This window comes from Pseudophryne corroboree, chromosome 4 (assembly GCF_028390025.1).
Source record: "Pseudophryne corroboree isolate aPseCor3 chromosome 4, aPseCor3.hap2, whole genome shotgun sequence".
Classification (NCBI taxonomy): Eukaryota; Metazoa; Chordata; class Amphibia; order Anura; family Myobatrachidae; genus Pseudophryne; species Pseudophryne corroboree.
Window position 1 is genome coordinate 358939240 of NC_086447.1, and position 23294 is coordinate 358962533.

Here is a 23294-nt window from a genome sequence, read left to right on the forward strand (position 1 = left end):
TTCTCTGTTATGTATTCCTGTTCAGCTGTTGCTGTTAATGTTGCCAGATGTTGCTGGCTAAGTTATATATTGGTGTGCAACGAGCATGACACCCAGAGTATTACACCCCTGGCAATGAGCATGACCCCCAAAGCATGAAAACCCTGGCTATGAGCATTACACACCCCTGGCAACAAGCATGAAATGAGAGCAAGAAACCCTTGGCAACAAGCATTACACCCCTGGCAATCAGCATGACACCCAGAGAATAAAACCCCTGGCAATGAGCATTAAACCCCTGGCAATGAGCATGACACCCAGAGCATGAAACCCCTGGTGATGAGCATTATACTCCTGGCAATGAGCATTAAACCCCTGGAACAAGTGTGACACCCAGAGCATGAAACCCCTGGCAATGAGCATTAAACCCCTGGCAATGAGCAGTACACCCTTGGCAATGAGCATGACACCCAGAACATGAAAACCCCTTGCAACAAGCATTACACACCCCTGGCAATGAGCATGACACCCAGCGCATGAACCCCTGGCAATGAGCATTATGCAACAAGCATGACACCCAGGGCATAAAACAACTGGCAGTGAGCATTATACCCCTGGCAATGAGCATTACAACCCTGGCAATTAGCATGACACCCAGAGCATGAAAACACTTGGCAACGAGCATAACACATCCGTGGCAACAAGCATGACACTCAGATCATGAAACCCCTGGCAATGTATACTATCCATCCATCCATCCCTGTGGTGCATTTCAGTTTTGCACAGTTTGCTGACCACCAGTATATAATATATAGCAGTATGGTACAGTAGGCCACTGCTCTCCCTACCTCTGCGTCATCAAGTATACTATCCATCCATACCTGTGGTGCATTTCAGTTTTGCACAGTTTGCTGACCACCAGTATAACTATATATATATAGCAGTACGGTACAGTAGTCCACTGCTCTACCTCTGTGTCGTCAAGTATACTATCCCATCCATACCTGTGGTGCATTTCAGTTTTACACAGTTTGCTGACCACCAGTATATAATATATAGCAGTACGGTACAGTAGGCCACTGCTCTACCTACCTCTGTGTCGTCAAGTATACTATCCATCCATACCTGTGGTGCATTTCAGTTTTGAACAGTTTGCTGACCACCAGTATATAATATATAGCAGTACGGTACAGAAGTCCACTGCTCTACCTACCTCTGTGTCGTCAAGTATACTATCCATCCATACCTGTGGTGCATTTCAGTTTTGCACAGTTTGCTGACCACCAGTATATAATATAAAGCAGTACGGAACAGTAGGTCACTGCTCTACCTACCTCTGTGTCGTCAAGTATACTATTCATCCATACCTGTGATGCATTTCAGTTTTGCACAGTTTGCTGACCACCAGTATATAATATATAGCAGTACGGTACAGTAGGCCACTGCTCTACCTACCTCTGTGTCGTCATACCTGTGGTGCATTTCAGTTGTGCGCAGTATATATAGTAGTAGGCCATTGCTATTGATATATTACTGGCATATAATTCCACACATTAAGAAATGGAGAACAAAAATGTGGAGGGTAAAATAGAGAAAGATCAAGATCCACTTCCACCTCATGCTGAAGCTGCTGCCACTAGTCATGGCCGAGACGATGAAATGCCATCAACGTCGTCTGCCAAGGCCGATGCCCAATGTCATAGTAGAGAGCATGTAAAATAAAAAAAAATAAAGCTCAGTAAAATGACCCAAAAATCTAAATCAAAATCGTGTGAGGAGAAGCGTAAACTTGCCAATGTGCCATTTACGACACGGAGTGGCAAGGAACGGCTGAGGGCCTGGCCTATGTTCATGGCTAGTGGTTCAGCTTCACATGAGGATGGAAGCACTCATCCTCCTGCTAGAAAACTTAAAAGAGTTAAGATGGCAAAAGCACAGCAAAGAACTGTGCATTCTTCTAAATCACAAATCCCCAAGGAGAGTCCAATTGTGTCGGTTGCGATGCCTGACCTTCCCAACACTGGACGGGAAGAGGTGGCGCCTTCCACCATTTGCACGCCCCCTGCAATTGCTGGAAGGAGCACCTGCAGTCCAGTTCCTGATAGTCAAATTGAAGATGTCACTGTTGAAGTACACCAGGATGAGGATATGGGTGTTGCTGGCGCTGGGGAGGAAATTGACAAGGAGGATTCTGATGGTGAGGTGGTTTGTTTAAGTCAGGCACCCGGGGAGACACCTGTTGTCCGTGGGATGAATATGGCCATTGACATGCCTGGTCAAATTACAAAAAAAATCACCTCGTCGGTGTGGAATTATTTTAACAGAAATGCGGACAACATTTGCCAAGCCGTGTGTTGCCTTTGTCAAGCTGTAATAAGTAGGGGTAAGGACGTTAACCACCTGGGAACATCCTCCCTTATACGTCACCTGGAGCGCATTCATCAGAAGTCATTGACAAGTTCAAAAACTTTGGGTGACAGCGGAAGCAGTCCACTGACAACTAAATCCCTTCCTCTTGTAACCAAGCTCCTGCAAACCACACCACCAACTCCCTCAGTGTCAATTTCATCCTTAGACAGGAACGCCAATAGTACTGCAGGCCATGTCACTGTCAAGTCTGATGAGTCCTCTCCTGCCTGGGATTCCTCCGATGCATCCTTGAGTGTAACGCCTACTGCTGCTGGCGCTGCTGTTGTTGCTGCTGGGAGTCGATCGTCATCTCAGAGGGGAAGTCGGAAGACCACTTGTACTACTTCCAGTAATCAATTGACTGTCCAATAGTCCTTTGCGAGGAAGATGAAATATCACAGCAGTCATCCTGCTGCAAAGCGGATAACTCAGGCCTTGGCAGCCTGGGCGGTGTTAAACGTGTTTCCGGTATCCACCGTTAATTCACAGGAAACTAGAGATTTGCTTGAGGTACTGTGTCCCCGGTACCAAATACCATCTAGGTTCCATTTCTCTAGGCAGGCAATACCGAGAATGTACACAGACCTCAGAAAAAGAGTCACCAGTGTCCTAAAAAATGCAGTTGTACCCAATGTCCACTTAACCACGGTCATGTGGACAAGTGGAGCAGGGCAGACTAAGGACTATATGACTGTGACAGCCCACTGGGTAGATGTATTGCCTCCCGCAGCAAGAACAGCAGCGGCGGCACCAGTAGCAGCATCTCGCAAACGCCAACTCAGTCCTAGGCAGGCTACGCTTTGTATCACCGCTTTCCAGAAGAGGCACACAGCTGACAACCTCTTACGGAAACTGAGGAACATCATCGCAGAATGGCTTACCCCAATTGGACTCTCCTGGGGATTCGTGACATCGGACAACGCCACCAATATTGTGCGTGCATTACATGTGGGCAAATTCCAGCACGTCCCATGTTTTGCATATACATTGAATTTGGTGGTGCAGAATTATTTAAAAAACGACAGGGGTGTGCAAGAGATGCTGTCGGTGGCCCGAAGAATTGCGGGCCACTTTTGGCATTCAGCCACCGCGTGCCGAAGACTGGAGCACCAGCAAACACTCCTGAACCTGCCCCGCCATCATCTGAAGCAAGAGGTGGTAACGAAGTGGAATTCAACCCTCTATATGCTTCAGAGGATGGAGGAGCAGCAAAAGGCCATTCAAGCCTATACAGCTACCTACGATATAGGCAAAGGAGGGGGACTGCACCTGACTCAAGCGCAGTGGAGAATGATTTCAACATTGTGCAAGGTTCTGCAACCCTTTGAACTTGCCACACGTGAAGTCAGTTCAGACACTGCCAGCCTGAGTCAGGTCATTCCCCTCATCAGGCTTTTGCAGAAGAAGCTGGAGATATTGAAAGATGAGCTAATACAGAGCGATTCCGCTAGGCATGTGGGACTTGTGGATGGAGCCCTTAATTCGCTTAACCAGGATTCACGGGTGGTCAATCTGTTGAAATCAGAGCACTACATTTTGGCCACCGTGCTCGATCCTAGATTTAAAACCTACGTTGGATCTCTCTTTCCAGCAGACACAAGTCTGCAGAGGTTCAAAGACCTGCTGGTGAGAAAATTGTCAAGTCAAGCGGAGCGTGACCTGTCAACAGCTCCTCCTTCACATTCTCCCGCAACTGGGGCTGCGAGGAAAAGGCTAAGAATTCCGAGCCCACCCGCTGGCGGTGATGCAGGGCAGTCTGGAGCGAGTTCTGACATCTGGTCCGGACTGAAGGACCTGCCAACGATTACTGACATGTTGTCTACTGTCACTGCATATGATTCTGTCACCATTGAAAGAATGGTGGAGGATTATATGAGTGACCGCATCCAAGTAGGCACGTCAGACAGTCCGTACATATACTGGCAGGAAAAAGAGGCAATTTGGAGGCCCTTGCACAAACTGGCTTTATTTTACCTAAGTTGCCCCCCCTCCAGTGTGTACTCCGAAAGAGTGTTTAGTGCAGCCGCTCACCTTGTCAGCAATCGGCGTACGAGGTTACTTCCAGAAAATGTGGAGAAGGTGATGTTCATCAAAATTAATTATAATCAATTCCTCCGTGGAGACATTCACCAGCAATTGCCTCCAGAAAGTACACAGGGACCTGAGATGGTGGATTCCAGTGGGGACGAATTAATAATCTGTGAGGAGGGGGATGTACACAGTGAAAGGGGTGAGGAATCGGACGATGAGGAGGAGGTAGACATCTTGCCTCTGTAGAGCCAGTTTGTGCAAGGAGAGATTGATTGCTTCTTTTTTGGTGGGGGCCCAAACCAACCAGTCATTTCAGTCACAGTCGTGTGGCAGACCCTGTCGCTGAAATGATGGGTTTGTTAAAGTGTGCATGTCCTGTTTATACAACATAAGGGTGGGTGGGAGGGCCCAAGGACAATTCCATCTTGCACCTCTTTTTTTCTTTAATTTATCTTTGCATCATGTGCTGTTTGGGGGCTATTTTTTAAATCTGCCATCCTGTCTGACACTGCAGTGCCACTCCTAGATGGGTCAGTTGTCTGTGTCGGCCACTTGGGTCGCTTAGCTTAACCATCCAGCGACCTTGGTGCACCTCTTTTTTTCTTTGCATCATGTGCTGTTTGGGGACTATTTTTTAAATCTGCTATCCTGTCTGACACTGCAGTGCCACTCCTAGATGGGCCAGTTGTTTGTGTCGGCCACTTGGGTCGCTTAGCTTAACCATCCAGCGACCTTGGTGCACCTCTTTTTTTCTTTGCATCATGTGCTGTTTGGGGACTATTTTTTAAATCTGCTATCCTGTCTGACACTGCAGTGCCACTCCTAGATGGGCCAGGTGTTTGTGTCGGCCACTTGGGTCGCTTAGCTTAGCCACACAGCTACCTCATTGCACCTCTTTTTTTCTTTGCATCATGTGCTGTTTGGGGACTATTTTTTAAATCTGCCATCCTGTCTGACACTGCAGTGACACTCCTAGATGGGCCAGGTGTTTGTGTCGGCCACTTGGGTCGCTTAGCTTAGTCACACAGCAACCTTGGTGCACCTCTTTTTTTCTTTGCATCATGTGCTGTTTGGGGACTATTTTTTGAAGGGCCATCCTGTCTGACACTGCAGTGCCACTCCTAGATGGGCCAGGTGTTTGTGTCGGCCACTTAGGTCGCTTAGCTTAGTCATTCAGCGACCTTGGTGCAAATTTTAGGACTAAAAATAATATTGTGAGGTGTGAGGTGTTCAGAATAGACTGGAAATGAGTGGAAATTATGGTTATTGAGGTTAATAATACTATGGGATCAAAATGACCCCCAAATTCTATGATTTAAGCTGTTTTTGAGTTTTTTTGTAAAAAAAACACCCGAATCCAAAACACACCCGAATCCGACAAAAAGTTTTCAGGGAGGTTTTGCCAAAACGCGTCTGAATCCAAAACACGGCCGCGGAACCGAATCCAAAACCAAAACACAAAACCCGAAATATGTCCGGTGCACATCACTAAAAAATAGTTGTCTCTCAGTTAGGTGGAGCTACAGTATTAGTTTAAATCTAATATACACCATTGGTTTAAATTTAATATACACAATCCATACGTCCCAACATGACCCATTTCAGCAGAGACAAAATGCTCTCTACGTTAATTTAGTTACAGTAGCTCAACTCAGGTGACACCAATCATATACTAAGAGGGAAGTCCTGGTAGGGATCATTTTATCCCTCCTGGAATGGGTCATGTTGGGAGGTATACAGAATCTAATATACACCCTTCCCCCTATCTTAAGTACCCCAGGCCTTCCCCCCATAGCTTAATCTGGCCCTGGAAGGAGGGGAGGGTGTCAGGTGCTGCCGCCCGCTGCTGTGTGTATGCACTGCAGCCTCTCCCTCCTCCGGTGCCCGCTCCCACAGCAGCGGTCAGACCCAGGGGCCCAATACACAGTGGACCGGCGCTGTCCTCTCCAGGTAGAAAGGGGAGGGGAGGAGGGTTTCAGTGTGTGGGTGTGTCAGGGGGGTGGTGCTCAGGGATCTTTATTAGCCATTTTTGTTGTGTGGTCCTCACAACTTTGTTGCCCCTGGGCCCCCACCAGCCTTAATCCGGCCTTGCCTGAGATGACGTAACAATTCTTATGAGCTCAATACTGCACACAATGTCATCCCGGCTAAGAAGTCACTGAGAGTGACACCGAGACTGCAGTCCACAGATAAGCCTGTAGCTGCGATGTCTCATATGTAACAAATAATTCTCATGTGAGCCAGATAAAATATTCAACAGGTCTGTTTAAAGTTACAAATACGTTTAATACGAAGGAGTTTGTATATTCTGCCATATTTGCTTCGGTTTCCTCCAACAGTCCAAAAACATACTAGCAAATAGATAAATATAGGCCCTCATTCCGAGTTGTTCGCTCGGTATTTTTCATCGCATCGCAGTGAAAATCCGCTTAGTACGCATGCGCAATGTTCGCACTGCGACTGCGCCAAGTAACTTTACTATGAAGAAAGTATTTTTACTCACGGCTTTTTCTTCGCTCCGGCGATCGTAATGTGATTGACAGGAAATGGGTGTTACTGGGCGGAAACACGGCGTTTCAGGGGCGTGTGGCTGAAAACGCTACCGTTTCCGGAAAAAACGCAGGAGTGGCCGGGGAAACGGTGGGAGTGCCTGGGCGAACGCTGGGTGTGTTTGTGACGTCAACCAGGAACGACAAGCACTGAAATGATCGCACAGGCAGAGTAAGTCTGGAGCTACTCTGAAACTGCTAAGTAGTTAGTAATCGCAATATTGCGAATACATCGGTCGCAATTTTAAGAAGCTAAGATTCACTCCCAGTAGGCGGCGGCTTAGCGTGTGTAACTCTGCTAAATTCGCCTTGCGACCGATCAACTCGGAATGAGGGCCTTATTACAATAATGCAAACTACAGACAGATGTTAACAGAAATAATTCTTACATTTTAAGAAATAACTTATACCATTTATTGTTTTCAGTCGGGGTAAAACACACATTGCTGCAATTTGTGATATTTTGGAATCAATAAGGGATTTTTTATAAATAGAATAGATCAAGAAATACCTACTTCCACAAGGCAATACACCCTGACAGACAGAATAAGAGCCACAGACTATGACTTCTCATTAACCCCTGTTCTAATTATTTTCATCAGTGGATATTGAGGGGGGGCTGGAGAGTGCCGGTAGGCTCTATAGTAATCTCTTGTGTCCTTCCTTGTAGTCATAGGGGTCACCAGCAAATGGAAAGAGTGGAGGTACATTATAAGCTCCTCCTAGAAATATCCACAGGGTTCCGATGAGCATAACGGGTGTCACGATAAAGAGGCACAATCGGTCAACAGTCCGAGCAACGCGGTACCAGTTATCTTTCTCCTACAAAGACAGTGGTCAGGAAAAAATAGTAATGGAAGAGAGTACAAAAGAGAAGATAATGTTATCTAGATAAAATACTGTCTTAACAAACAAATATTTGACTCCAAGGTCAATAAAAAAATAATTAAGTACTGAATATTTTTATGGTGAATAGATATTAAGCGGTAAATTTACTAAGATGCATGTTTGGTCAAGATTTAACACGCTGGGCATCAGTGGGATAAATGAGTTTTTTCCGATCAAACACGCAAATTTACTAAGAATTGTATTTCACTGAATTGTGTTTTTTGCTGGTCTATGCATCGTGTTTAGTGGTGTGCTAGTTCAGTCGTGTCAGGCAGAAATCAACAGGCCTGCCTGTGAGCTGCATGTTGTGCAGAAGCCTGCGCAGATCAGAGTGGTCTGTGCAGTGCATCTGTGTGTAACAGTGTAAAGAAGTGGTAGTACCCCTACCCAAACACACACCAAAAGTATAACCAGCACCGTGTTCTGGTCCTGCAAAAAGGAGGAAACAACCGCGTGGAGTCCCCCTATTTCCATGAACAAGCACCAGGCTCAACCAGAGGGGGTTATGTCATGGCCAGGGGACCCTATGTGGGTGGCAGTTATGGCAGTGCCTGCTAATTGGCTGAGAGAAGGATAGCCCCGGGATTCAACCCAGGCCTGAGGTATACTCAGGAGGGGGTAATCCCATTATTGGGGGGGGGGGGGGGGGTCCTCACTTTCCGCTGAATCCCTGACCTGGACTGACTAGTTGGGGGAGTTTAATGTTTTGGCCGGGAGACCCCATGAAGCGAGTTCCCCTGGCTATGGCATTACCCCGCCACTGGTTGAGCCCGGTGCTGGTTCATAGAAATACGGGGGACCACCATGCATTTTCTCCCGTGTTATTCCAGGACCAGAACTGGCTCACAGAGTCCACTGCTAGTTATACTTTGGGGGGATCCCATGCATTTTTCTCTATTTTCTAACCACTTCCTCACACTGTTACACACAGAACCACTACACAGATCACACTAATATGTGCCGGCATCTGCACAACTTGCAGCTCACAGGCGGGTCTATTTAATTCTTCAGTTTTTGTCTGAGTGTGATCCGGATTTTGAAAGACAATTCTTAGTAAATCCGTGAGTTGTAGTCTTGTCTATGGAAAGTACTTGCGATTTACTTCGATGATCTATTGACTTCTAATTCCGTATTTGGCTATCTATTTCTAATTTTTACATCCGTATTTGGCTTTAGTAAATCTCTGAGTTGGAAAAACAGGCTAAACTCACACAAGAATACAATCTCAACCAAACACGATTTTTAGTAAATTTGCCCTTAAGGGTTAAGCAGTTTTAGAAAAAAACAACAACAGTGAAATAAAAGGTGATACCTAATGGGTTCAGTATTAAATGCCGGCGCTCAGAACTGTGGCAGTTATAATATGGATGTTGGAACCACGATGTTGTAAAGAGTGACAGGGGTGAGTGTGTGTTGTTCTCCCCCTCCCCTACCCCCTAACCCTCCCTTCCCGCAGCCTAACTCTAACCTCCCCCTTGGTGCCTGACGCTAACCACACCCCAGAGGTTCTTAAACCTAAGTCCCTATCCCCGCTGCCGAAACCTGACCATTCCTCCCCCGCAGGCTGACCTACCCTCCCTTTCCTGCGGGTGGGTAATTAACCTTCACCCTAGCTAACACGGAACAACATTTATTTTATTTTTATTTTTTACAAAAGGGGTTAGTAAGCCAGCACCAGTAGGCAGCAGCCTATGGACCCCATGCCTTTTAGGGGCTCCATGACAATCGATCAAAATAATATTGATTTGATCTTGAAAGAAAATTACAATCAAACTTCTTTATATTGTTTCCAAATGATAGAAAAAAATAATTGGCTCAAAGAAACAAAAACTTTACATTAAAGACTCATGTAATATACTTATTAACAACTTAAAGTATATAAACCATGGACATCAGATTCACATTACAGTTTCCAGATCATAGACTGCTGGTTGGTAAAATGAAAAACGTATTAAGAGATTATTTGCTAGGGGGGCCCCGAAATTTCGACTGCCTAGCTGCCTCCACAGGGTTTAATCGGGCACTTATTGAATATTAGACATGATAAATAAAATTTCTTAATGCCGCTATTCCAGCAATAAAAAATTGATTTCTACCCATATCTATTAAAAATCACATCCAGGGATAGACACTCCAATAGGAGCCTGTCCCTACAATGTGTAAACTAAAGTGATTTCATCAGCGATGCCGATTACTTTACTGTATATTGCCATGACCTACTGCACTTGTGCGGTTATTAGACAGCTATCCTGTAGGTGATGTGGCAGGAAAGTCCAGCTGCCCCTGAGGGGGCGACATTTAGCGACCTAGGGATGCCAAAATTAGATTATATATTGCCCCTCTAAACTAAAACTGTTATGGCACCCCTGTTTGAACCATATGATTTGGAAAGGTTAGCCCCAAATTGACCAATACACACGTTTCCTCAATGTACAGTTATGTGGTCATATTATTCATATGACCACATACATTTTTACATGAGTTATGACAGCATAAAAACATCAGGAGATATTTTAGTTGTCATATTTGTAAATTTTTATGTTTTAATTGCATTATCATAAGCCATGTGCATAACCAAAGTGTGTATACAGATGTAGCCACATACATCTTTCCCATGGAACAGCTGCACGGGCACACGTGCCGTGGGTGCACCTTAATACACCGAGATGCGACTATTCTCAGCCCCCATGTACTCCTATGAGCATGTGCACGCATATGCATGCATAGCCAGATTAAAGGGGACGGGGGTACAGAGGATACTGTACCCCAGGCCCCCCTCTGTCAGTGGGGTCCCCAGCCAGAGAACACTGACATCACTAGCTCTCCCTCTTGTGCAGCAGAAGAACTAGGCAGCCAGAATGCGAGCAGGGCAGTATTCGGTACAATCAGAGACAAAGGACTATCAGGTTTCATGTTTCATGAGCTACTGACAGAGCTTCCCAACCAGAGGAGAGATAGGAGGTAAGAAGAGAACTGTAATACCCCTTTTCCACTAGCTCTAAAAACACGGGTAAATGCGCGGGGCCCCCCCCTGCAAAATCCCGGATCAAGTGATCCGGGAATCCTACCCGGGTAGCTTGCCGGGTTGAACACGCGTTCAACCTGGTAAGCTGTGTAGTGTAAATGGAAGCCGTGACGATGCGACACGGCTCCCGTTCACTGTGTATGGAAGGGCGGCGCTGGAAGATCATGTGATCTCCCAGCGCCGCCCCTGCCGCGTCAGCAGCAACGTCACCAACCCAGCAATATGCTGAGTTGGTGAGCTAGTGTAGAAGGGGGCTCTAGCATGGGTCGCAGCCGTGTCAGGCTCCCAGCTGCAACCCGTGCTACAAGTGGAAAAGGGGTATAAGTGACCCAGGGATCCCAGCATCTTTATCTCCCCACCTGGGTGTCTGGGTCCTGTGTAACCAGTTATCTAATGAAAGCATTCCGGTCTAGAGACACACACACACACACACACACACACACACACACACACACACACACACACACACACACACACACACACACACACACACACACACACACACACACGGTCTGTCCCAGTATAAGTAGTAAAGAGCCTGCTGCTATTCTTGCATGTAACAAGATAAATTATAGACTGTATTTTTCTATGTGTGTTTTAAGGTTGTTTAAGTTGTCTGAGGTGGGGATGTTACATTTACACGCAGAACAGCAATTTCAGAATTGTATCTTATGTCAGAATATGTAAAGAAATGGTTTTAGGTGGATCAATAGCATGTGTCCTACATATGACCTCATGTATGCACAGAACAGGGAGAAGAATTGATGATACTTAAGGGCCGTATTTGGGGAGAGATGTGTGCTCAGCACACATCTCTCCCCCGCTCAGCACAGCGCGATGTGTGCTGAGCGTGCAGGGGGAGACGGGGGGGCGCTCATTTCACCCAGCGGGTGAAATGAGCAACCTGCTAGATTGCGATAGCGATGCATGGGGCCGTGCATCGCTACCGCTGTGGGGGGTACACACGGAGAGATTACTGCTTAAAATCTAAGCAATCTAGTGAGATTGCTTAGATTTTAAGCAGCGATCGCTCCGTGAGTACCCCCCTTTAGAGTCAAAGGGGGAGATAATGATCTTGTATCCAGACCCCAGCAATGAAATGGGAGAAGGAGAAATCTATGTTCAGGGAACAGATAGATAAGCATCTCTTATTTTGTACCAGTCATAAATGTTTGGGGGATGGAAGACTGCATCATTCATCCTCAAACAACCTGGTCACTTAGGCCAGAGATAATAAAGTACAATACAATTTCACCTCTTCAAGAGAATAGAATGTCTGTGTCCCATTTTGGGCTAACTCCCCCTCCCTAAGCTATTTGCTAGACAGTATGTTAAGTAAGCATATAATCCCTGACATGTACAGTGTCCAGCATTGAGCTAGTTAAAAATCAGAAATGTAGGAGGGAGTAGAGATGCAAACTGGTACGGATGGGGCAGTACGAATGGTGTAATGGTTAGCATTACTGCCTCACAGCACTGAGGTCATGGGTTCGATTCCCACCATGGCTCTACCTGTGTGGAGTTTGTATATTCTCCCCGTACTTGCGTGGGTTTCGTCCGGGTTCTCTGGTTTCCTGCCACAATCCAAAAATATACTGGTAGGTCAACTGGATCCAAACAAAAATTAACCTTAGTGTGTGTGCTTGTATACATGTGATAGGGAATATAGATTGTAAGCTCCACTGGGGCAGGGACCGATGTGACTGGGCAAATAGTCTCTGTAAAGCGCTGCGGAATATGTGCACGCTATATAAATAACTGGTAATAAATAAATTTCTCATACGTCCTAGAGGATGCTGGGGACTCCAAAAGGACCATGGGGTATAGACAGATCCGCAGGAGCTTGGGCACACTATAAAGACTTAAACTGGGTGTGAACTGGCTCCTCCCTCCTCCAGACCTCAGCTAGATTTTGTGCCCAGGAGTGATGGGTCACACACTAGGGGAGCTCTCCTGAGTTTCTCTGAAAGACTATGTTAGTTTTTTTATTTTCAGGCAGACCTGCTGGCTACAGGCTCCCTGCATCGTGGGAGGGAGGGGAGAGAAGCAGGACCTACTTCTTCTTAGTTTAAGGGCTCTGCTTCTCGGCTACTGGACACCATTAGCTCCAGAGGGTTCGATCACCTGGTGCGCCTAGCTGCTTGTTCCCGAAGCCGCGCTGTCAATCCCCTCACAAAAGCCGGAAGAAAGAAGCCGGGTGAGTATTGGAAGAAAAGAAGACTTCAGTGATGGCAGAAGACTTCAGTAACGGAGGTAACAGCAGCGGTCGCGCTGCGCTCCATGCTCCCACACACCAACGTCTCTGGCAGGGTGCAGGGCGCCGGGGGGGAGCGCCCTGGGGGCATGTTGCTGACGGTCTACAATGCTGGTGGGGGACATATTACGGTGCCTGAGCACAGCCTATGTTCACCCCGCCAGGGTGCTGTAGGGGGGAGAGACAGCGGTAGCGCTGCGCTCCCTGCTCCCGCGCTTACCATCACCTGAAGGGTGCAGGGCGCTAGGGGGGGGGGGGGGGAGGGAGCGCCCTGGGCAGCATATAGCATAAAATCTGTACTTCACTGGTGGGGGGACATACTTTGGTGCCCGCCCCGCCAGTGCGCCGTGAACGGTAGAAAGCAGCAGCGGTAGCGCTGCGCTCCCGGCTCCCGCACTCCACCGGGCCTGCAGGGTGCAGGACGCTGGGGGGGGGGGGGGTGGAGCGCCCTGGGCAGCATTTAACAGACTGAAATCACTGGCGGGGGGACATGCTTCGGCACCCGCCCCGCCAGTGCGCCGCGAACGGGAGGGAGCAGCAGCGGTAGCGCTGCGCTCTCTGCTCCCGCTCTCCATCGGCCTGCAGGGTGCGGCATTTATAAAAGGATCGCGGGCGGGGGAACATACCCGGACACCGGGTGTCTTCTCCCACACACCAACGGCTTCCGTGGGTGCAGGGCGCAGGGGGGGGCGCCCTGGGCCGCGTTGGGACAAGAAGTAAGTTATACAGGGGGTTACCCCCTGTATATAGGGTCCCCAGCTAGTTTTTAGGGTATTATATATTTATATAATTGAGCGGGCTTAAGCGCGCCGGGAGGGGGCGGAGCTTAACCCTCACAGAGGAGTCAGCGCCATTTTCCTCAGGTCCCCACCAGGATTTACTGTATAGTAAGAAGGAGGGGGGCACAGTGTTTTTAATGCTATATGGGGTGTCATATAGCATTATGTTTAATAATGGACGCATAATCCTTGTTGTGATTAGTGATGAGCGGGTTCGGTTCCTCGGAAACCGAACCCCCCGAACTTCACACTTTTTACACGGGTCCGAGCCATACTCGGATTCTCCCGTATGGCTCGGTTAACCCGAGCGCGCCGAACGTCATCATCCCGCTGTCGGATTCTCGCGAGATTCGGATTCTATATAAGCAGCCGCGCGTCGCCACCATTTTCACTCGTGCATTGGAAATGTTAGGGAGAGGACGTGGCTGGCGTCCACTCCGTGTATTGTTTATGCAAATATTTGTGCTTGCTTTACTTATTGCTTAATTGTGGGGACTGGGGAGCAGCTGTATATTAATATAGGAGGAGTACAGTGTAGAGTTTTGCTGCTCAGTGACCACCTGTTTTATCCGTTCTCTGCCTGAAAAAAACGCTCCTTATCTGTGCTCAGTGTGCTGCATATATCTGTGCTCACACTGCTTAATTGTGGGGACTGGGGAGCAGCAGTATTATATAGGAGGAGTACAGTGCAGAGTTTTGCTGACAGTGACCACCAGTGTACGTTGTCTGCCTGAAAAACACTCCATATCTGTGCTCAGTGTGCTGCATATATCTGTGCTCACACTGCTTAATTGTGGGCACTGGGGAGCAGCTGTATTATATAGCAGGAGTACAGTGCAGAGTTTTGCTGACAGTGACCACCAGTATACGTTGTCTGCCTGAAAAACACTCCATATCTGTGCTGCATTGTAGACAGTATATAGTAGGAGTACAGTGCATAATTTTGCTAACCACCAGTATATAATATATAGGAGTACGGTACAGAAGGCCACTGCTGTACCTACCTCTGTGTCGTCAAGTATACTATCCATCCATACCTGTGGTGCATTTCAGTTTTGCACAGTTTGCTGACTACCAGTATATAATATATAGCAGTACGGTACAGTAGGCCACTGCTGTACCTACCTCTGTGTCGTCAAGTATACTATCCATCCATACCTGTGGTGCATTTCAGTTTTGCGCAGTTTGCTGACCACCAGTATATAATATATAGCAGTACAGTACAGTAGGCCACTGCTGTACCTACCTCTGTGTCGTCAAGTATACTATCCATCCATACCTGTGGTGCATTTCAGTTTTGCACAGTTTGCTGACCACCAGTATATAATATATAGCAGTACGGTACAGTAGGCCACTGCTGTACCTACCTCTGTGTCGTCAAGTATACTATCCATCCATACCTGTGGTGCATTTCAGTTTTGCACAGTTTGCTGACCACCAGTATATAATATATAGCAGTACGGTACAGTAGGCCACTGCTGTACCTACCACTGTGTCGTCAAGTATACTATCCATCCATACCTGTGGTGCATTTCAGTTTTGCACAGTTTGCTGACCACCAGTATATAATATATAGCAGTACGGTACAGTAGGCCACTGCTGTACCTACCTCTGTGTCGTCAAGTATACTATCCATCCATACCTGTGGTGCATTTCAGTTTTGCACAGTTTGCTGACCACCAGTATATAATATATAGCAGTACGGTACAGTAGGCCACTGCTGTACCTACCTCTGTGTCGTCAAGTATACTATCCATCCATACCTGTGGTGCATTTCAATTTTGCACAGTTTGCTGACCACCAGTATATAATATATAGCAGTACGGTACAATAGGCCACTGCTGTACCTACCTCTGTGTCGTCAAGTATACTATCCATCCATACCTGTGGTGCATTTCAGTTGTGTGCAGTATATATAGTAGTAGGCCATTGCTATTGATACTGGCATATCATTCCACACATTAAAAAATGGAGAACAAAAATGTGGAGGTTAAAATAGGGAAAGATCAAGATCCACTTCCACCTCGTATTGAAGCTGCTGCCACTAGTCATGGCCGAGACGATGAAATGCCATCAACGTCGTCTGCCAAGGCCGATGCCCAATGTCATAGTAAAGAGCATGTAAAATCCAAAAAACAAAAGTTCAGTAAAATTACCCAAAAATCAAAATTGAAAGCGCCTGATGAGAAGCGTAAACTTGCCAATATGCCATTTACGACACGGAGTGGCAAGGAACGGCTGAGGCCCTGGCCTATGTTCATGGCTAGTGGTTCAGATTCACATGAGGATGGAAGCACTCATCCTCTCACTAGAAAAATGAAAAGACTTAAGCTGGCAAAAGCACAGCAAAGAACTTTGCGTTCTTCTAAATCACAAATCCCCAAGGAGAGTCCAATTGTGTCGGTTGCGATGCCTGACCTTCCCAACACTGGACGGGAAGAGCTTGCGCCTTCCACCATTTGCACGCCCCCTGCAAGTGCTGGAAGGAGCACCCGCAGTCCAGTTCCTGATAGTCAAATTGAAGATGTCACTGTTGAAGCACACCAGGATGAGGATATGGGTGTTGCTGGTGCTGGGGAGGAAATTGACAAGGAGGATTCTGATGGTGAGGTGGTTTGTTTAAGTCAGGCACCCGGGGAGACACCTGTTGTCCGTGGGACGAATATGGCCATTGACATGCCTGGTCAAAATACAAAAAAAATCAGCTCTTCGGTGTGGAATTATTTCAACACAAATGCGGACAACAGGTGTCAAGCCGTGTGTTGCCTTTGTCAAGCTGTAATAAGTAGGGGTAAGGACGTTAACCACCTAGGAACATCCTCCCTTATACGTCACCTGGACCGCATTCATCAGAAGTCAGTGACAAGTTCAAAAACTTTGGGTGACAGCGGAAGGAGTCCACTGACAACTAAATCCCTTCCTCTTGTAACCAAGCTCCTGCACACCACACCACCAACTCCCTCAGTGTCAATTTCCTCCTTACCCAGGAAAGCCAATAGTCCTGCAGGCCATGTCACTGGCAAGTCTGACGAGTCCTCTCCTGCCTGGGATTCCTCCGATGCATCCTTGAGTGTAACGCCTACTGCTGCTGGCGCTGCTGTTGTTGCTGCTGGGAGTGGATCGTCATCCCAGAGGGGAAGTCGGAAGACCACTTGTGCGAGGAAGATGAAATATCACAGCAGTCATCCTGCTGCAAAGCGGATAACTCAGGCCTTGGCAGCCTGGGCGGTGAGAAACGTGGTTCCGGTATCCACCGTTAATTCAGAGGCAACTAGAGACTTGATTGAGGTACTGTGTCCCCGGTACCAAATACCATCTAGGTTCCATTTCTCTAGGCAGGCGATACCGAAAATGTACACAGACCTCAGAAAAAGAGTCACCAGTGTCCTAAAAAATGCAGTTGTACCCAATGTCCACTTAACCACGGACATGTGGACAAGTGGAGCAGGGCAGACTCAGGACTATATGACTGTGACAGCCCACTGGGTAGATGTATTGCCTCCCGCAGCAAGAACAGCAGCGGCGGCACCAGTAGCAGCATCTCGCAAACGCCAACTCGTTCCTAGGCAGGCTACGCTTTGTATCACCGCTTTCCAGAAGAGGCACACAGCTGACAACCTCTTACGGAAACTGAGGAACATCATCGCAGAATGGCTTACCCCAATTGGACTCTCCTGGGGATTTGTGACATCGGACAACGCCACCAATATTGTGCGTGCATTAAATCTGGGCAAATTCCAGCACGTCCCATGTTTTGCACATACATTGAATTTGGTGGTGCAGAATTATTTAAAAAACGACAGGGGCGTGCAAGAGATGCTGTCGGTGGCCCGAAGAATTGCGGGCCACTTTCGGCATTCAGCCACCGCGTGCCGAAGACTGGAGCACCACCAAACATTCCTGAACCTGCCCTGCCATCATCTGAAGCAAGAGGTGGTAACGAGGTGGAATTCAACCCTCTATATGCTTCAGAGGATGGAGGAGCAGCAAAAGGCCATTCAAGCCTATACATCTGCCTACGATATAGGCAAAGGAGGGGGAATGCACCTGACTCAAGCGCAGTGGAGAATGATTTCAACGTTGTGCAAGGTTCTGCAACCCTTTGAACTTGCCACACGTGAAGTCAGTTCAGACACTGCCAGCCTGAGTCAGGTCATTCCCCTCATCAGGCTTTTGCAGAAGAAGCTGGAGACATTGAAGGAGGAGCTAAAACAGAGCGATTCCGCTAGGCATGTGGGACTTGTGGATGGAGCCCTTAATTCGCTTAACCAGGATTCACGGGTGGTCAATCTGTTGAAATCAGAGCACTACATTTTGGCCACCGTGCTCGATCCAAGATTTAAAACCTACGTTGTATCTCTTTCCGGCAGACACAAGTCTGCAGAGGTTCAAAGACCTGCTGGTGAGAAAATTGTCAAGTCAAGCGGAACGTGACCCGTCAACATCTCCTCCTTCACATTCTCCCGCAACTGGGGGTGCGAGGAAAAGGCTAAGAATTCCGAGCCCACCCGCTGGCGGTGATGCAGGGCAGTCTGGAGAGAGTGCTGACATCTGGTCCGGACTGAAGGACCTGCCAACGATTACTGACATGTCGTCTACTGTCACTGCATATGATTCTCTCACCATTGAAAGAATGGTGGAGGATTATATGAGTGACCGCATCCAAGTAGGCACGTCAGACAGTCCGTACGTATACTGGCAGGAAAAAGAGGCAATTTGGAGGCCCTTGCACAAACTGACTTTATTCTACATAAGTTGCCCTCCCTCCAGTGTGTACTCTGAAAGAGTGTTTAGTGCAGCCGCTCACCTTGTCAGCAATCGGCGTAGGAGGTTACTTCCAGAAAATGTGGAGAAGATGATGTTCATCAAAATGAATTATAATCAATTCCTCCGTGGAGACATTCACCAGCAGCAATTGCCTCCAGAAAGTACACAGGGACCTGAGATGGTGGATTCCAGTGGGGACGAATTAATAATCTGTGAGGAGGGGGATGTACACAGTGAAAGGGGTGAGGAATCGGAGGATGATGATGAGGTGGACATCTTGCCTTTGTAGAGCCAGTTTGTGCAAGGAGAGATTGATTGCTTCTTTTTTTGGTGGGGGCCCAAACCAACCAGTCATTTCAGTCACAGTCGTGTGGCAGACCCTGTCGCTGAAATGATGGGTTCGTTAAAGTGTGCATGTCCTGTTTATACAACATAAGGGTGGGTGGAAGGGCCCAAGGACAATTCCATCTTGCACCTCTTTTTTCTTTCATTTTTCTTTGCATCATGTGCTGTTTGGGGACTATTTTTTTGAAGTGCCATCCTGCCTGACACTGCAGTGCCACTCCTAGATGGGCCAGGTGTTTGTGTCGGCCACTAGTGTCGCTTAGCTTAGTCACACAGCTACCTTGGTGCGCCTCTTTTTTTCTTTGCATCATGTGCTGTTTGGGGACTATTTTTTTGAAGTGCCATCCTGCCCGACACTGCAGTGCCACTCCTAGATGGACCAGGTATTTGTGTCGGCCACTTTGGTCGCTTAGCTTAGTCACACAGCGACCTTGGTGCGCCTCTTTTTTTCTTTGCATCATGTGCTGTTTGGGGAGTATTTTTTTTGAAGTGCCATCCTGCCTGACACTGCAGTGCCACTCCTAGATGGGCCAGGTGTTTGTGTCGGCCACTTGTGTCGCTTAGCTTAGCCATCTAGCGACCTCGGTGCAAATGTTAGGACTAAAAATAATATTGTGAGGTGTGAGGTGTTCAGAATAGACTGAAAATGAGTGTAAATTATGGTTATTGAGGTTAATAATACTATGGGGTCAAAATGACCCCCAAATTCTATGATTTAAGCTGTTTTTGAGGGTTTTTTTTAAAAAAAACACATGAATCCAAAACACACCCGAATCTGACAAAAAATTTTCAGGGAGGTTTTGCCAAAACGCGTCCGAATCCAAAACACTGCTGCGGAACCGAATCCAAAACCAAAACACAAAACCCGAAAAATGTCCGGTGCACATCACTAGTTGTGATACATAAATTCACTGTTTCCCTGTTTATTACCCACTATCGGTTAGTCGACATATTGTGGTCCGGGTCTCACCTGCACATGCACCGGAATATAATCCTAAAGGCCAGGACATCACTCCTGTGGTGTCTGCTCGGTTCTCTCTATGACGGAACAAGGAGCAAGCGGCAATGGCAGAAGATGCACAGTTTTGCCGTGGGGCGAAAAGTCTGGTAAACACTATATTAGCAGTATTCGTTCCGGTGGTAAGCGAAGGAGAAATAGATTTCCTCTGCTGACGCAATAACCATCCGGGAAAAATTCAGTCATCATCGAGAAGTTTTCACAGACGTGACAACTTTTTGTGGAGGGTCGCAATTGGTCACGTTGGCGTCTCGCTTCAACGAGAGGCCTCAGGGATATTGTTTCAGGTCAAGGGACACTCAAGCTATAGCAGTGGACACCCTCGTGACACCGTGGGTGGTTTTAGTCGGTCTATGTGGCCTCTCCTCTTTCATTTTTTCTGAAGGTGATAAACGTAAGAAGAACAAAGGTTCAGGCGATCCTCTTGGATCTGATCTAGCCAAGGAGGGTTTGCTATCCAGTTTTTCATGATTTGCTCATGGGAGATTCCTGCCCTCTTCCTTTACGTGAGGAACTGTTACAGTTAGATCAGGGCGTGTATCAAGACTTACCGCGACTGCGTCTGACGGCGTGGCGGTTGAATGCCATATCCTAAGCCGGAAGGATGTTTCCAGTGAAGCCATTTCCTCAATGTTTCAGGCTAGGAAAGAAGTAACGGCAAAGCCTTACCGCCGTGGTTGGCGTAATTCTGTGTCTTGGTGTGAATCCAGGATGATTCCTACGGAAGACTTTCAGCTAGGTCGTTCTTATCCATACTTACAAGCCGGTGTGGATGCAGGCCTACAGTTAGGCTCCATTGCGGTGCAGTATGGCCTTATTATTTTCTTTAAAAAAATTAAAAAAATTATCTCGTGGAAAGTGGTCATGCTATTGGCTTTGGCGTCCGCAAGGCGGGTGTCGGAAGTGGTGGTTTTGTATCACAAGAGCCTTGTTGGATCTTCCATGTGGATAGAGAGGAATTGTGAACTCGGATTGTAGTTCTGCCAAAGAGTGGTTTCTGGGTTTCGCAGAAAACAGTCTATTTTTGATGCCGGTGGTTACGTAGGCATTAGCTGATTCAAAGTCTCTCGGTGTTACCGGGGATTTGAATATTTAGGTCGCAAATTTGGCTCAGTTTGGAGAAACAGAGGCTCTGTTTGTTCGGTATGCTCCCAACATGCTTGGGGCGACTGCAGTATGTAGTCTGTTACACGCTGAATCTGTGATACGATTTGGCATGTTTGTTCTACGGTTGGATTGCCGTGACCGAAGTCGGTGGAAGCCCATTCTAATGGAAAGATGGGCTCTTCTTGGGCGAATGCCCGAGGAGTCTAGGCAGTTCAACTTTGCCGAGCGGATTATTGGTCGGGATCAAACGCTTTTGCTATGCTCTACGAGTTTGATACCCTGATTGTTGGGGACCTTTTGTTTGCTCATTCGGTGCTGCAGAGTCATCCGCACTCTCCCGCCCGTTTTGGAGCTTTGGTATAAACCCCATGGTCCTTTTGGAGTCCCCAGCATCCTCTAGGACGTATGAGAAAATAGGATTTTAGTACCTACCGGTAAATCCTTTTCTCTTAGTCCGTAGAGTATGCTGGGCGCCCGTCCCAGTGCGTACGGTGTCTGCAGTTAATGTTTTTGGTTACACCCTGGTGGTGTGTCTTCTCTGTCAGGCGGTTGCTACCGTTTTTCATGCCATGGCATGCAGGGTCTTATTTTTGCTTATGTGGACACATGGTTTGTGTTACATATTCTCTCAGCATGTGGCTGTGTTTTGTTCATGCCGTGGGCTGGTATTCTACTGAATGCCACATTCTACGGTGTGTTTGAGGTGTGAGCTGGTAGGACACTCACCGTGTTTATAACAATAAATTCTTTCCTCGAAATGTCCATCTCTCCTGGGCACAGTTTTCTAACTGAGGTCTGGAGGAGGGGCATAGAGGGAGGAGCCAGTTCACACCCAGTTTAAGTCTTGCGGATCCGTCTATACCCCATGGTCCTTTTGGAGTCCCCAGCATCCTCTACGGACTAAGAGAAAAGGATTTACCGGTTGGTACTAAAATCCTATTAATAATAAACAGGTATAACTTGGCTTCTCCCTCAAGGGTCAGTGCTAATTGCCTCTTTTTTTTTTTTTGAAAGAATATTTTATTGGGTGAAATAGAATTAGGTTACAACTCGTGAGGGAAAAACAGCAGGCTTATTATGAAATCTTAGCCAAACATCATTATACTGTAACAAGCGTCTGCGGTCTAATATATATCATCGAAGATCAATAGGAGTGTAGCTCATTATAACATTGAGATAGAATTTAACATTTTATATATGTGGAGAAGAATATACTGGTTAAAAATCTGATAGAAAAAATATGTGTAGTAGATTGTAGGAAAGATGGAAGAGGAAAATAGTATAGAACTTTAGTGATTATGTATGGGGAAAGACAGGAAGGTAGTAAGGGTGCAGATAAAAAGAATAAGAGAAAGAAAGGGGGAGAGAGAGGGTGATAGAGTGGGTGGGGGGAGGTGGGATTGGGGATAGGAATTACAAAATCGGAGATGCAATCATAAGATACAAGTAGTGGGGGGGGGTTTGCCAGTCGGGGTGTAGCATCATGCTAGGTGAATTCAGATGATTTTAGATGGTTGACAAGGGAGGTTCGGCGTTGTAGTAATCGGTCCAAAGTGACCAAACGCGGATAAATTGAGTCGGGGTGTCATGAAGGACCGAGGAGATTCGTTCCAGCCTGTAAATTGACCATATGGCGTTGATAGTAGCAGGGACGGGAGGGGGGGGTTGTGGATTTCCAGTGCGATGCGATCTGACACTTCGCTGTGTTAAGTATGTGGTTGATTAGTTTGAGCGTGGGACGTGGAAGGTTGGGGATCGGTCTGGCTAAGAGAGAATAAAAGGGTGAAGAGGGCATGTCAAAGTCAGTGATATGTTTAATTAGTTTGTGTATTTCCTTCCAGTATTGACTTATAACAGGACACGTCCACCAAACGTGTAATAAGGATCCTCTCTGGCCACATTGTCGCCAGCAAAGATCCGAGGCATCAGGGAAAATTGCACGGAGTCGGGTCGGCACCAAATACCATCTGGTATATAGTTTGTAAGCATTCTCTTTAATGCCCACTGAAATTGAGCATTTTGATATGGCCAGTTTAATTAGGGACCAGTCTTTGGGGGTGAGAACCTCCCCCGTGTCATTCTCCCATGCCAGTTCGTGGGATTCCTTAGCAGGTTGATTGTGTGATAGCAAAATCTGATAGAT

The 23294-nt window shown here is 47.1% G+C and overlaps 1 protein-coding gene across 2 annotated transcripts in view; it reads right to left on the reverse strand.

Annotated features, from left to right (window-relative positions):
• Positions 1-6684: 6684 nt before the first annotated feature.
• Positions 6685-23294, reverse strand: part of CHRND (cholinergic receptor nicotinic delta subunit) — a 63589-nt gene continuing 46979 nt past the window's right edge. For both annotated transcript variants that reach the window (XM_063916539.1, XM_063916538.1), the window contains one exon: positions 6685-7790. In XM_063916539.1, coding sequence (XP_063772609.1) covers positions 7608-7790 — 183 coding nt within the window. In that variant the 3' untranslated portion in view covers positions 6685-7607. The remainder of the gene's footprint in view (positions 7791-23294) is intronic.